At 50.6% G+C, this 15,238-nt stretch overlaps 4 protein-coding genes across 4 annotated transcripts; 2 read left to right on the plus strand and 2 right to left on the minus strand.

The window, feature by feature from the left end:
- Positions 1 to 612: 612 nt before the first annotated feature.
- Positions 613 to 3,754, plus strand: N7481_006207 (uncharacterized protein; the record flags this gene model as incomplete). Its single annotated transcript, XM_057265426.1, has 3 exons — positions 613 to 852; positions 974 to 1,072; positions 1,154 to 3,754. 3 exons carry the CDS (start codon positions 613 to 615, stop codon positions 3,752 to 3,754), a joined length of 2,940 nt encoding a protein of 979 aa, XP_057123146.1.
- Positions 3,755 to 4,860: 1,106 nt separating this feature from the next.
- Positions 4,861 to 7,123, minus strand: N7481_006208 (WD repeat NOL10/ENP2 family protein; the record flags this gene model as incomplete). The annotated part of the gene is made up of 2 exons (XM_057265427.1): positions 4,861 to 6,846; positions 6,920 to 7,123. 2 exons carry the CDS (start codon positions 7,121 to 7,123, stop codon positions 4,861 to 4,863), a joined length of 2,190 nt encoding a protein of 729 aa, XP_057123147.1.
- A 372-nt stretch (positions 7,124 to 7,495) lies between these two features.
- N7481_006209 (uncharacterized protein) lies at positions 7,496 to 12,102 on the plus strand (the record flags this gene model as incomplete). The annotated part of the gene is made up of 5 exons (XM_057265428.1): positions 7,496 to 7,537; positions 7,600 to 7,885; positions 7,944 to 10,721; positions 10,772 to 11,422; positions 11,477 to 12,102. 5 exons carry the CDS (start codon positions 7,496 to 7,498, stop codon positions 12,100 to 12,102), a joined length of 4,383 nt encoding a protein of 1,460 aa, XP_057123148.1.
- Positions 12,103 to 12,875: 773 nt separating this feature from the next.
- N7481_006210 (uncharacterized protein) lies at positions 12,876 to 13,449 on the minus strand (the record flags this gene model as incomplete). Its single annotated transcript, XM_057265429.1, has 2 exons — positions 12,876 to 13,234; positions 13,392 to 13,449. 2 exons carry the CDS (start codon positions 13,447 to 13,449, stop codon positions 12,876 to 12,878), a joined length of 417 nt encoding a protein of 138 aa, XP_057123149.1.
- Positions 13,450 to 15,238: the final 1,789 nt, after the last annotated feature.

Consider the following 15,238-nt stretch of genomic DNA (forward strand, 5'->3'; position numbering starts at 1 on the left):
TGGCGTAGGCTGACGAGCCAAAAGTCATCCCCAAAGTGTAGCAAAGAGTGTAGTCACCGGATGTGCGTCACATTAACCTCTGCCCTCTCTTCCTCTTCCTCTTCCAACTCACTCCTCACTCTTCACTTCTCCTTTCCCGCCCCTTCTCTCTCTGCTTCCTCCTCCATCCTTTAACTCCTTATCCATAATATATACTTCCCTTCTACCATTCTCCCGGGCCATGGCTATCGTCCCGTAGGTTCCACAACGTCCTGACGCTGTGAACCCTTCCCGTGCGGATCGGATCTGCTCTTTTGATGCGGAGAAGCTCCCCAGGCTCCGAAGGTCCCAGGTCTAGATCGTCCCCTTCGACCATGTTCGTGACCGTCTACATTATCTCCACCAGTTTCAAACTACCTTGAATCTTTCTTGATTCCATTTTCTTCCTCGCCGATCTTCTATTTTCTCTGTTAGCATGGCCTTCTGCACTGGCCCCACCGACTCGCTGCGCTCCTGATAACACAATCGTGCGCTGGTAGCACCTCCTCTCCTCGCCCACCCCCGCCGTCTCTCGGGGACAAGCACTGTTGCATCCATCGTGTGTGTGGGCTCAGTGCCCTAGAGACAGATATCATGCATCAACACCCTCGTTCTCCCGCTGTCGCTTCATCGGCGCCAAAGCAACCCCCAAGAGCGCTGGCCGCGGCTCGGGATGACCTCAAGGACCCAGACTCCGTCCCGCCTTCCCCCACCGTTGACATTCGAACCAACTCGGCCAAAGGTTTGGGCATTGATGCTGGGTCGGATCCCTCTGAGCATCGGGCTGCGACTCCTAGCAAAGAGAATATGGCCAAGTTGAACCAGATCATTTCGGTACGAACTCTTCTCTCGCCCATCCCCACTTTAACTCCTGCCCCCGATCCCCATCTCCATCTCCATCTCTATCGCCACCTCGAGAGACTGCAAACTCATGACTTATCCTTTTCGCCCGCAGAACTACCATACAAAAGCAGCTCTAATCATTCTTCATTCACGCGTCGACCTCCCTCCTTCATACCCAAAGGGCTCCGACACTCCGAGGATCAACCGTTGGGTACGTTACATCTACCCGTTTTATTCCCTTCCTTGAGATACCGCGGGGGGTAGCTAACCTGTGCTTTTTGGCGTATGACAGTTTAATGTCGAACTCAACGATACCGATATCCTACGAGAACAACTTCGAATCTGGCGAACCTGCGATGCCACCGACAACCGACCTCCCCCTCTGCTCATCGAAGTATACTTGGACACCAAAGGTTTGACGAACAATCAGAGTCTTGTGGTCCTCGACGATAATGGGAAGCGATGGGATGTGCACGATTCGCTCGCAGCTCTGCGGACGCAAGCCTCCAACGTCCAGCAGTCGAAATCCGATGAGATAATTCTGGAGCGGTGGAAGATTGAGTTGGGCGAATCCACGACCAGACCTCCGGCTGATCTGGGCTCCATATTGCCGACCGTATATAAGAAGAGCATTGTTCTTTTCCGATCTTTGTTCACTTATTCCAAATTCCTGCCTGCCTGGAAGTTCTCCAAGCGAAACACAAAGTTACGCCGGAGCCCTGCCCTGCAAATCAAGTATCGTGTCATAGATGGGAGTATCCCTGTCGCTGGCCGGTCTGCATCACCAGATCACTTAACGGCCCCATTGTATGAGGGTAGTGGTAAGGTGGTGGACACCTACAGTTTCGGTGTCACCGAATCTCCGGCTGGACCATTCTCCGTGCAGGTTACTTATCGGACAAACTGTGACTTCCGCGTGGATGATTCAGAAGCTCTCCTCAGCTCCCGCTTCATGGGCGCTGATGATGATATCTTCCGCCCCTCCCTCCCTTCGGAGAACATCAGACCGAACCATGAGGTTGGCTCAGTGCCAGTAGAGAAACGAATTGTTGGAGACCCCGACTGCTCACGCGCATACGGGAGCCTATCTACATTTCACCAGGTTGGTCCTGGGACAAGTCCTCTGTCTGCTTTGCGGAATATGAGAGATGTCGGCCCATCATCTTCGCCGCCTGATTCCCCATCTAAGAGGCTCCTACCTCCCGCCAAAATAGCACATACTGGACGAGCTGCTCAGATTGCAAGCGAGAGTGGTGGCGGATCGAACTTTGGTCGTCGCCCCTCCATCTCATTCCAGCCTTTCAAAGCACCCCCTCTATCAGCCTCTCCGGCATTGGTAGACACTCCACTTGGTGTATCACCTCGAACGACGTCGGCTCGCGCTTCCGCAGGTACATCTGCTGAGTCTCGTGTCATGCCGCCCCCTTCTGTGGCGGCCTCTGCCCGCAGACCTGCCGCTCTTGTATCTGACCAAATCATTTCCCCTTCTAATTCAGCATCACCAAAACCAGCTCCGATCACCAGATACAGTAGCTCATTTAGCCATCGACGAGGCCGTCCATCTTCTGGCGGAACAACCAAGCTGGATGACGAAATTTCAAGCGGCAAGGCCAGTGCTGCATCCTCTAATGTACAGCCAGGCTCCGGTCTTTTCGCAGAAGCTACCGGCACTAGCGCAGGATCTATTCATGCGGATGACGAGAATATCTCCGACTTTTTGAAAATGCTCGATTTGAAGAAAGATCTGATGAATTCATCTGGCTCTGGCTCTCAAGATTCTGGACCTCGCAAGCCGACGGCCACATCGGCTGCCCTCGCTCGTTTCCAACGCATGCGTGATTCAAACGCTGCGCTATCTGACTCAATGTCAACGTCTATGCATCTACGGCACTCTTCATCATCGTCCAGTAAACACCTCTCGGGTGTGCCGCAAATGGTTGCTGGCACATCTATTTCTACCGCCTCGTCCCCTGGGAAGCCTATATCACCCCATACCCCTCACACACCTGCTATTCGATCTCGCCTCAGTTCAAACAGTGTCGCCGATGAAATGGCCACGGAACATGATCGTCGTGTTCCACCGCATATTGAGCACGAGTCGCCTCTTGAAGAAAATCCCGGCGAAACGATCACGCAACGTGATCCATCCACCGCCGGGGCAATAGACATACCCATATCGCCCCGTGTTTATCCCCCGGCCTACCGTCGCTCAAGCTCTGCGGCCCAGCGGAGGCGACCAGCAGTGGCCGATGACGACGAAATATTCCCGTTCGGCATGCGGAGCGTGAGTCTTGGCAACGAAGAAGGGGCACATCCTCTTCCTGACACTATGCCGCGTATGAATGAAGATGAGAATGTCGATCCCGATCCCAATCTCTACCAGTGTCAGACAGAAGACCAGCCATGCACTGAGGATAACAATGTCCCCGCGACAAGTGTTACTAGTGCATCACGTCCATCCGCATCCGCAACTTCATCCATCTCAAACACGCATTTGTACCAACCCCGCTTCGCTAGCTCACGAGGCCGCGGCTACTCAGGTGGTCAATCTGTCAGTTCCGCATCGAGCAGCCTCGCAAGAGGCGCGGCAATCCCGCCTCACTTGTCTGAGCGGGATGCCGATCGAGACGGTAACGCAAGTGGCAGCACGAGCGGTAATTCCACAATGGACTTGCGCCGTGGCTCGGGTCAAAGACCGAGTGTGAGCCGCGCTGCGCCATCTGCGGCCTTCGAGGACGACGAGCCGCTACTTTTTGCCATGAGTGACTTCGGTGCCTCAAGGCGCAGCCTCGAGGAGAACAGGGGGAATCATGGCGGCAACGACTCGAATAGTGGATCGAGACGGGGCAGTGGTAGGAGAGGAGCTGGGCTTCCGAACTTCCACGTCTGGTAGGGCTCTGCTCAATTTTAAACTTGTGTTTTCTTATCTCATCTTTTTGCTGTTTCCATCGATCGGACCAGGCGAGATACGCCTGGTCTGAGTTCTCTCGAAATACCCATTGTCTTTTATTCTCTCTCTTTCCTTTCTAGCCTTGGTTTTGACTGCCGATGAAAGTCCTAAATCCCATCCATCTTCTCTCCATATTCGCCGGTTTATTTTATCTTTGTCTAAAACTTTCTTCATTCGACAAGTGGCTGGTTTCTTCTTTCTTTTTATAGACTGGATTCTGTGTTTCTGTTCTTTTGCTTTTTCTTTACTGTTACTGTTTCCCCATCATCAAGGTTGACCTTCATCTGCATAGAGATTGGTTTTCGAGATCGTCGTTCTTCTCCTTGAATTGGCTTTTTGTCTCCTGCCTGCCTGTCTTCCTGACCGTTCTTTTTGCCTTGGTAATGCGAGCTGAAACTTGCGTTGCGCCTAATTTTGCATTGTGCCGATGGTTGGTGTCGCTTGATCTTGCACGATTGGTGCTTGTTTGGTCATTTGGGACTCTACGCCCCCAATCCTGCGAATCCTCATATGATGAGATAATTTTTATGCCGTGCGCTTTCACGTATCTGAGACACAATTAAGAAATTTCCAAGAGCTTGGCGTGCATGAGAAATTGGGTAGAGTGCCAGTGGGGAGGCTGATATGGTCTTTCTTTAAGTGTAGGCATCCCAGCGTAACTTGTAACTCGTAGCTCCCGAGGTTGTTTATGAGAAAATGATGGTATGTAGTCAATTCTAACATCGGTACTAGTAGCTCCATTGATAATATAGAATTTATAAACTTTTATTCTTCGAGAACTATAAGAAACCAGGCTCCAGATGCTGAAAACGATCCTCCATGCAATCAATACATATGGGTACAAAAATTAGTCCAGACGCCGGTACGATAATCCAGACTTTTCTCTTTAATATGAACATGGGCTTATTCAGAAAGCGATACCCCCAACACAACAAGTATGTGAAGGAAGCAACTTCTCGATATTTTCACGGGTATCATAAGTAAACGTTTCGAACCAACCAAGATAAATGGCAATGGATGGTGCCGAAACAAGTCCAACACAAATCACATTACATCTTCCGGAAGAAATTACCAGAAGCACTGCGGCGTTCCTTGGCCTTGAACTCGGTCTTATCGTATTTGACCTCGGGCTTGCTGTTCTTGGACCGGCCAGCGGGCATGAAGCTGACTTCTCGTTCGCCGACAACGGCGGCCTGTCGGTTGGGTCGTTGCTTCGTCTTCATGTTCTGGGCACGGGAGCCGAATGAGCGGTCGCGGGCGGAGTTGGTGCGGGTGGAGGAGGAGACCTGCATGCGAGGAGGAGCACGCTTGGTACGCTTGAAATCGGAGGAGGAGATCTTGTTGGAACGCTCGGGCTTCGCAGGGCGCTCGTCCTCGCTGGAGGAATCGGAGTCGGAGCTGGATCCGGGCACATCGTCGATGGCTTCTTGCTCGACGGCGGTTAGGCCACGTTCCTTGCGCTCCCTGCGTTCAGCAGCAGGGATGGGAACAGTGCTAGGGTTGATAAGACGGAATTCGTGAGATTGCTCGTCGACGGCGAAGTCCGTGTCTTCGAACAGAGCGTTGAAACGGTTGTCAGCCAGAACACCCTTGCTCTTGGGATCCTTGGGCTCCTTGGGCTCCTTGGGCTCCTTTTCATCCTTATCCTCCTTGGCAGGAGCGTCGACCATCTCTTCGTCACCGCCACGCGCAAGTACACGCTTGGCATCGCGACGCTCCTTCTTCTCCTCTGCATTCATCAATCTCTCGGCCAGTCGCTTGTTAACCTTGACGGCAGCCTTCTTCTTGCCACGGATTCGGCTCTCACGCTCCTTATCAATCTTCTCCTTCACTCGCTTGGCACGCTCCTCTTCCCAGATGTACGGGTTGGTGATCAATCTGGCCTCCTCATACAGACGCTGGGCCACGAAGTAACCGTGCATGTATGGTCGCAGTAGGTTAGTGCGGCCAATAAGATGCTCGAGATTAAGAGTGCGGAGTTGAGGAATAGTAAGGAACTTGTAGTTATCATAGACAGAACCGGCGCTGGAGCTGGCAAAGGCGTTGGGGTCGTTGGGATCCTCGGCCATCTCCTCAACCAGGTTATCCAGGAACGAGCACCATTTGGGCGCAGGGCCGAGCTGGGGAATGAAGAATGAGTGTTGTTGGCGACCTTCGTTGGCTGTCAGAAGCATTCCACTGTCCTTGCACCAAGCCACCGAGTTGATATCCACTGCCGGTTCAACAGATGTCCAAGGGGTGCCGTCGCGAGGATCCCAGAGCTTGATGATACGTTTATCGGCCGACATGATCTTGGGCTCCATTGTCGCTTCACGGGTAGCGCTTGATGATTCAAGGAATTTGAGTGTGTGGATGGGGAAACCGTATCCTTGATCCTTCTTCAAAAGAGGAACAGGGGATCGGAGATCGTAAAGGTGAATCAAGCCGTTGGATGAACCAGTTCCGAGCGTGAGACCGGAACGCTGGAACTCCAACGCGGTAATTTCATTGCGTGCCTCGTGCGGTCCAGGCTGTGTAGGCGGCAAGAGCACACCTGCACGACCCTTGGCTCGGGGATCCCACAGCTCGACAGTACCTATCGTGGTACCAAATGCAAGCAGCCCGTGGCTCTCCTCTGCAATTGCACCAGTATTCACGGCACCAGTATGGATTCCACCCTGGAGCGTACCACCACCGGCAGATGTGAAATCGTCGCCGCCAACGTCAACCTCGAAGCTTCGCATGTAGCGTCCCTGTTCCAAGTTCAGGCGGAAAACTTCACCCAAACCATCCTGGTTAACACCGACAGAGGGGATCAGAGCCTCGGTGGAGTTTCGGTCGAAGACAATATCACGGCCGTATCGCGGGAGGCGGGTGGTATAATGGCATCCTTGCGGGGTGTGGAATTCAAGAGAGCGGTCAGACTGAAGGTGAAGAGACTTGGTGTAGTCGGAGGAGAGAAGAATGAACGTTGTGTTGAGAGCGACGGTATGGCGAGCCCAGGATGAGAGATAATTGCGGAAGGTAGTGAGTATGAATCTGCGGCTTGTATGTGCCTAGCAACAAGAATCAGTTAGCTGCGCCGGGCTCACAATCTCAATCGAGATGTGACTTACCTGTGCTCATAACCCATTCGCCATCTTCACTAGCCCGAATGCAGTGACTGGCCTCCTCGAACTCGAAATCCTGCAGCAACTCAACTCGGTTCGCATACTCGGGATCGTCCTTCAAGCTGCGCTTGCGGCGTCTGGCGAGCCATTCGGGCAGAGGGCGGGCAGTGTTGGAACCCGAGATGGTGTAGACAGGCACCTCGGACTGGTTGGACAGCTTCATGGCGGGCAGATATCCACGAAAGTTGTCAAAAAAAGTCCAAGTGCAGATGTGGATGCGCAATTGATAGCGATGGAAAAAAAAGATAAGACGGTCGCACGTGACAGGGACCGCCAAGACCACGGGATCCGCAGGCCGATTGCGCGCGCTGCGAACTTCCCCGGATGGCCTCGACTGTTGATGTTGCGCCTGTCCACGTTGCTACACTGCTGCGATGCCCCTACCCGTCTGATGGGCTTCTGCACCTGGCCTCTATGTGTGCGCTTTTGCCTATAAATCGACCTGATGTACCACTGGAAATGAATTCTCGAATATTCCTCGCCAATCCTCTTATTTATGAATGCTCCCGGGGCTGTCCGCGACCGCCGTTGAATCATGGACTTTCCCGGAAGCGCGACCACCAATATACACATAATTGTAAGCTAATCCTCTTCATGATCCTCTACTGGACTCGACGGGAGCTGATAAAATGACTTTAGGATGGCTTTTCCACCATCTATTGGAGGATATACACCGAGGAACAAGGCATCTCAAACCACCCCCAAGATGGACCAGCTAATGGCTATACCATTTTAAAGCATCTGGGTCGCCTCAAGGACCTGGAGGCTCGATTGCGGGGTTTAAACTGCCTGGCCTCTTGTCCAAGGCGCCTCGGTCTATGGGTGTTTTCCTCCACCCCCGCCTTCGAAAGTCTAGCCTCCCTGTATGTCAAAGAGGGCGATACGGAAACAACCAAGATTCTGGTGGATACAACGACGCTCAAAGGTATGCGAGGCAACTATCGCAAATCTTCCTTGCTGTCAAATGTTAACCCGCAGTATAGTTTCGGCATCCGGTAGTGTTGCTTCCCACGAGTTGATCAAAAACCTTCCGGCGGACCCTCAAAATGCCCCTGCAACTCAAACATCCGTGCAACAAAGACCTCAACAATCTCAGTCTTCGGCCCGACGACAAGAAGGCTATAATAGCTCGGCTGCCATATATACTTCTTTTATCTCTGCCGTCACCGGTGCAATCAGTGTACATCTCATTCGGAGCTACGGCGCATTGCCACTAGGCTCACGTACCTTATTCACTGCTGTGGAAAAGTTCGGCTATGAGAGTCCTCGAATCGATAATCAAAGTGTGCTTTCGCAGTCTTGTTTAACTACACTTAATATCCAGCTGAACGCCACGGGCACGTTAACGATATCGCCACAAACTATTTCACAGCCGGGCATTACACGACTGTGTAGCCCCCGCGACGATATTGCCGATCTTTTGCGTGTGCAGCCTGGTACCGACATCTGGCTATGCCCTAACGGGGCTATCGCGAGACTTGTGACTGCAAATATTGAATCCCCCGCCATTCCTTCCCCCGAATATCCATCTTCGACGAATAATTTCTCAAGGCAGCAACAATGGAAACTGGATGTCGTTCAGTGGCTAGCCAATTTTGGTTTACACATTGATTCGATAGACGAGGAGCCGTGGGTGGAGGTGGAAGTGTGGGAACCGTTCTTTGCAAGATTAGCTGGAGAAACATGGCGCCAGGGCGAGGATACCCAGTCGACGCTTCCGTTGAAGCGCATGTTGTGGCCTGCGCGATTTTGCTTCAAGAGATCCGGTCCGATGGTTCGCCCCTCTTGCCCGCCTCATACTTTTGATGATCCGTTAGAGTTTGCCGAGCGATGGTTTTCAGAAGCTAGCTCCCTCAAACTGAATCAAGACCCTCCAAATATCTCCGTCTCGGAAGAGATCCAGATGAAAGATCATGATGTGGCTTCTCCTCAGATTGACAGTGCAGAAAACCTAGAGAGTCTTTCTCGAATGGCCCAATATCCTGATCTACAAAGTACCAATATGGTCTATCCAACTCCGCCAGATGGTGCAGCCATTGTCGGAACGCACAACCCGAATGCGTCCGTGATTTCCCCGGATGATACCGACTTCAACTTATCTCCAGGCGCAGGGCAAGACACGAGGAATATCTCTCATGTGGAATTTTCGCCGGACCTTCAGGTCGGCACTGGTCGGTATGACGCGAGCGATGACGAGGACCTATTCGGAGACATGAACGATAAAGACTTTGGAGCAAAAGGAATTACCGACGCAGATTTCAACTTCTTCGATGACCCAGACCTCGAGACGATGGATGAAGGCGTGCCTGATCACGAGGCGGTGGCGGAAACACCTCTAATCCAGCCAGACCAACAGGTTTCAGTGAAAGAGGAACCTAAGGAAGACATCGGGGAAGAACATCCTGACGGTGGCTCACCAGAAGTCCCGCGGCCTACCGAAATTTCAACGGAAGAGCATCTGCACAAGATGGAAGACCCCCAAGCGAGCCCAATTGATGAGTCAATGGGTCTTGACGAATCTACACCATCCCCTCAGGAGCCAAAGTCTCAAACGATCAGCCCTCCATTAAGCCCCATCGAGATCAAGAAAATCTTGTTCCCAGGATCAGAAGCCGAAAATCCGAACCAGTCCAGTGACTCGCGCTTTCAACAAGGTCACTATCACCCCATTGCATTTGAAAAGAAAATTGGGGACTGGGACCAAAAATATGGAACAACGGGGAAATTCTGGTTTACCACCGGAAATGCCCCAGAGGCATCGGATCGTAACTCGAACTCCATTCCCACTATTGGCATGCCTCATCGCGGCAGAGGTAGTATTACAGCAAAATCCGCGGGCGAAAGCACGGCTCTTTCATCCCTGGATAACCATACTCGTTCCTCGTCCGTTTCAAGCAGTACCGACAGCGATTTGAGTGACGACGACGCTCCCCCGATCAACGCCTCGACGCCACTAGCGATGGTTATTCCATCACTGAAGAGAAAACGCGTGCCCTCCGAATCCGATATTCAGTCCGTTGCGTCCCTGGCCAAGTCTTCAATCGTCCCTGAAAATGGTGCAGTCTCTAAGGGCGACAACACTACATTTCTTGGTAATTTCCTGGCCAATTTCTCCGACTGGACTTTTATTGGCTATTTCTCTGCTACACAGATTCAACAACTGCCGGTCCTTCTACGACGAGACGACCAGGTTTCGATTGCTCAATTGCTAGTTGACCAAATTACGCAATCATCTTTTGACCATCAACTAGCGGACTGTGTTGGCTTATCTAGCGTTAATAGCGAGAATTTTCCTTTGGAGGCATGTCTTGAGGGTGCTAACTTCCTCGGCGACATGGTGAGGCTCGATCTCAAAACATACGCATCATTACAAGAAGATCCGGCCGCAGCACAGCAACCTCTCAAGGATCCTTCCAAGGGTCCTATCTCGAAGTCATTTGCCCCCCACGTTCGTGTTCGGCGGGGCAAGGATTGCCTCGAGGCCCTTCCAGCTTTGATTTCATTCTGGGAGACATTTGGTCTCGAGCCTGCCCATGGTACGAAGAATGTTTCAGCCTATTGCATTCACCCCCACGCTACATCGAACGCAGCAGATGTCTTCATGGATCGCTTTGGTCTTCTCTACCAAAGTTGTAACTTTGGAAATCATACTCGGGGCGATCAGTCGAAAGCATTTACAAACGGCCTCAGCACGTGGGGCTCTGAAAATTCCGGCTATAGCTCTATGATGCAATCTTTAAATAAACTTTGCGAAAAGCTAGGTATGTCTACTTTAATCGAGTTGAAAATCATCGCTGACCCGATTTGATAGGAACCGAGCTAGCCCAAGCCCCGTCAGATACAGATAATGCAATTATCTACATTGTCAATCCTTTTCCACATGCTGCAGCACTTGTCGATATTTGCGCGGCTTTCTGGCGCCTTTTCCAACAATTGGCTGCAGACGCTGACAGGCAGCAAACTCGACAACTCAATGATGTTGTTTTGCAGATAATTCCATTGGAATTCATTGTCTCGGAGGATTCCATGGTTGTGCCAACTCAACCCGACTACCTGAATCTTGCCCTGGAAGTATACAGTCGCTGCCGTCCCAAAGAGGCCGATCCGAGCCCCTTCGTCTGTGCCCCTGCTATCGTTCTGGCCGACCCCGCGCCAAAGAGCATTGGCTTTCGACTTGCAGTCGAGAAGGGGTCACCGCTCCAGGACGGTCGAAGTCTGCATCTAGCTCTCTCAAAGAGCTCGGATCAACGTTGGATCTCAGCTGCATGGTCCGATGGGACTGGCAGCCTTCAGATGACAATGTCATATTGCTTGAGGTATCGCAGTCGAGGTGTGCCCAGACCGATTGCTGACGTGCGCAATGAAATATGGGCTACGACAAAACATATCATGGAAAATTACCAGGCTCGCTGGAAGCTCGTTCTGGCCAACACTGAGCCGATGGATACTGATGATATCGAAGGTATGATTTCCCCCCAATCCCAGATTCAAACCACAACTGATCAATTTAAAACAGGATGGGTCAGCCTCTCCGAGCAACTCAACAAGCTCCGGCCTGGTACTGTGGAGTTGAGCATCGTGACAGTTAGTACCATTCCTGATTTGGTACTCGAGACACCTACCGCACCCATGACAACCGGTGTCCTCAATCCTCATTTCTCATCTACGCCCGTTTCGACTCCCAACCCCAGTATAAGCATCGCCTCCCCCGAACAGGCGGGCAACGCCCCAACTCCGGGAGCTGCTTACAATGCCCCAACCCCGACCGACGGATCTTTGGAACCAGATACAGACGTTGTTCTCACCGACATGTGCGACGAATCTTGGACAGTCGTATTATCCCACCGCCTCAACAACTCCCACCACGTTACCGAACTCCGCCCCGCGCTGGTTAGCGGGTATCTCCTTCGCCGCAAAGGCGTCGTTGACAGCGACGGCGTCTTTGCAATGACCGTCAATCTGGTCCACACACCCCGCCCGTCACCTACTCACGAAACCCTCTTGAGAGAGATTCTCGGAATGCATCGAGATCTAGCTACCCTCGCCCGGGCAAGGGGTATTCGCAGCGTACAGAACAATACGCTGCCGTGGCACATTGCCACTGCTCTGCGAGCGCAGGAGCTCCTGAGCTATGTCTTGTGAGGGAAGGGTCATCATGTCATATTACATTTGTTTTGGCGACGGCGTTCAGGTTCCTCGGGTTTAGATGTACGAAGAAAGTGGGTGCATTGCATACATCTTGGTTTTATTTTTAATTTCATCGGGAGCAGGAGATACCATCGGAGGCATGGATTTGATTTACGCGTAAGCGAGCGGTTTCTGCATACCCCTATCTATTCCCAACTTCAACTTCAACTTCAAGTTGACATAACATATTCCGAATGAAATCGGCATAAACTCCGACCAGTTCCTCTTTTCTTCCCAAGGCGAGCCGTTTGGACTCTTTCAAGTTCAAGTTTCAGATCCCACCACAGCTACTAGTAGTACTGTAATTTGGCACTCAATGTAGTTCGTAGATATTTATTCATTCATCCATAATAATAATTCATGTGTCATATAATTTAAACAAGCAGACCATGTTCGTCGAAAGATCATCATGAAAAGTACAACGAAGAGTATGAAACGTCCAAATCAAATGTCCCAATCAACTCCAAAAGAAAAGTAACAAATTCATGTTTCCAAGTATAGCCCTTTCGGCTCAAAGTTGTACAGAAAAAGAAAATAGCGCCAAGACAGTATCGCAAAATTCATATCGAGTCAAGTCGTGTGCCCAAAAACCAGGGGGAAAGAAGGGTATCGTATCGTTTTTGGAAGTGCATTATTCAGGGAGGAGGGTGAGGGTGAGGGTGTTGTGGAGTTCGTGATGACATGCTGATGCTGTGCATGTGGCATCAGGGTCGTTTGATCATTTTTCGTCACCCTTCCGCACTCTCCTCATCTGGGTCGCGCTTCTTGGAGAAGAAGGAGACGTGGTTCTGTACGGCCCAGATGGCAAAGCCGGCAAGGGCTAGAAGGAGGAAGAGGACGATGATGATGATCGCAATGGCGACGTTGCGTTTGACCATGATTGCTGATGTGTGTACCCAATTGGGTTGCGGGGGCTTGATAGAGTATTTGATCAGATCAGATGCGTAAGGTCGTTCGAGTGCAAGTGCAAGAATGCAAGCAAGGTATCCCGGATCTGAGACACCGTTCAAGTTGTTGGGTTGGTCGTACGGAGGAAGTATGTACTCCGATTGTATACCCAGTGCTTTTGGTTTGACTGGGTGGCTCCCTTTTTCGTTCAAATTTGAGGGAGGTGATTGGAAAGTCTCTCAGGGAGACAAGATTGGAGAAGAGAAAAAAAAAATATCAATAGTTAGCTCGTAAATGGGGGGGTTATAAAGAAATGGCAGTTCCCAGCCACCGCGAAGATACTAGTAAAAAAGCACATGGCTGGGGGACGCCGCGTGGGGCTTGGCGTCCAATCCCAAACTTGAAGGATTCCATGTTTCAAGGTGATTTTTACCTCCAGTGTAAGACATTCAGTCATACATAAATATTAAATATTAATCAATTTCTCATCTCATTCAGGGTTGAAATAAATTGTACTCCCTAAGCCAATCTCTGTTGGGAATTGCGAGTGTTGCTGCGGTCTACCCAACCGTGGAGAGATCTGCCCGATCGCTCACTGTCAGCCTCAGCCTCATCAACCGCCTCCCCTGCCACCCGCATTATATCATCCCCAGCAGATCCTTTAATTCTCCGGAGACATCAACTAAAAAAGAGATTCGCCTATCTGGTCATGCAAGTAGAATTTTCCCCTCTAATCTCGAACATTACTTCGCTGCTCCGAAATTATCTACCAAATCGCCCTAATATCTGCCATACTGCTTTACAAGACTTCAAGGATTATCAACCCATCAAAACCTTATTGCTCTCCTACCTAATTATCCTTTAATCTAATATCCAACTGTTGGAATCATGGTCAACCTGAACTCGAAGTGATCCGAGTCCCTAGATAACAACCTTGGAACATTCAAATTCAACTTGAAGTTGGATCGTGACATCGGAGGCCCGGGAAGCAGAATATATATTATATTAATTCTGCCATTCTTCCAAGTCACGGGTATTAGTACTACAAATCATTTTTTGCGCCCATTCAAGACATCGGGAGTTTAAACATTGGATTTTACTATATATGTAATCAACGTTGGAAATCAACGAGTCGCATAAGACTAAAACCACCTTGGAAGCAGACTGGAGCCGAGAAAATCCCGAACAGCAACCTTGGAAGTATGCAACACCCCCTTGACGTACTAGAAATAGCCCTATCTGCGTATAAGAGACTCCGGAAGCTCCCGAAGATCTCATATATCTGAATTTTCAACTTGAAGAGTTTCCAACCTAGCCGGCTTACGTGTAAGCTTCGTGCAACTTGAAGTTGGTTTTTAGTTTGGATTTGGTGAACATTTTGTATGCTCCAGGCTTGTTTCCGGAAGCCAATATTTCGACATCTGCTCAACCTTATCAAGGATTGCATAACTGGGCCAATCTGAATTATGCATAATCTAGTTTCCAAGCCATGTTTTCTCACTTTGAATGCTCACTAAGGGTAGACTACGAAAAGAGTGGATGTGGCGCTGGAAGGATTTGAGGAGCAGGACCCAAAAATTGAAGTAGGTCGATACATTTATTATGGAATTTCTCGCGCTCAGGTGCAAGCATCGTCCATGGTACCAGCATTTGAAATGCGTCTCGGCCCCGGTCAATAGAAAGATCGCCTCGCCTGGATTTTGGACCTGATCGATTCGATCGCTTCGGAAAATTCGTGAGCGCTAGACGTGATCAATCGAGATAATCGTAGTTACCATGGGGTGCGCCTTTGCTCCGTGCACGCAAGCGGCAACAAGTCAGCAGTAATTGGAATATTGAAAATACTAGTGTAATGATATTTCTTCCACCGGCCTGATACGAGCCTTCCATGCATGGGAAACACGTTGTTTCTATTTCCTGCAGAGACGATTACCCCTATCGCCAAGGGTTATTTGACCGAGATAAGAGTGGCTCGCTACGAGTACGGAGTTGTTCCATGAGGATCTACACTCGCGTCATGGAAAGTGGAGGCGACGAATATGATAATCATACGCTAGATCAAATGCATTCGGGGGCTGTTCTACCGACTCTAGGCGCACCGTGCGCAACAGAAGCGCCGGGTACCTGGGTCAGGATGGGTTGCGTTTGATCGACACGGATTACACGACAAATATGAACGAGGATGTACTGAGTACGAAGTACT

This window comes from Penicillium waksmanii (genome assembly GCF_028829765.1).
Source record: "Penicillium waksmanii strain IBT 27052 chromosome Unknown utg000005l:1.0-5232799.0:1.0-5237142.0, whole genome shotgun sequence".
Lineage (NCBI taxonomy): Eukaryota > Fungi > Ascomycota > Eurotiomycetes > Eurotiales > Aspergillaceae > Penicillium > Penicillium waksmanii.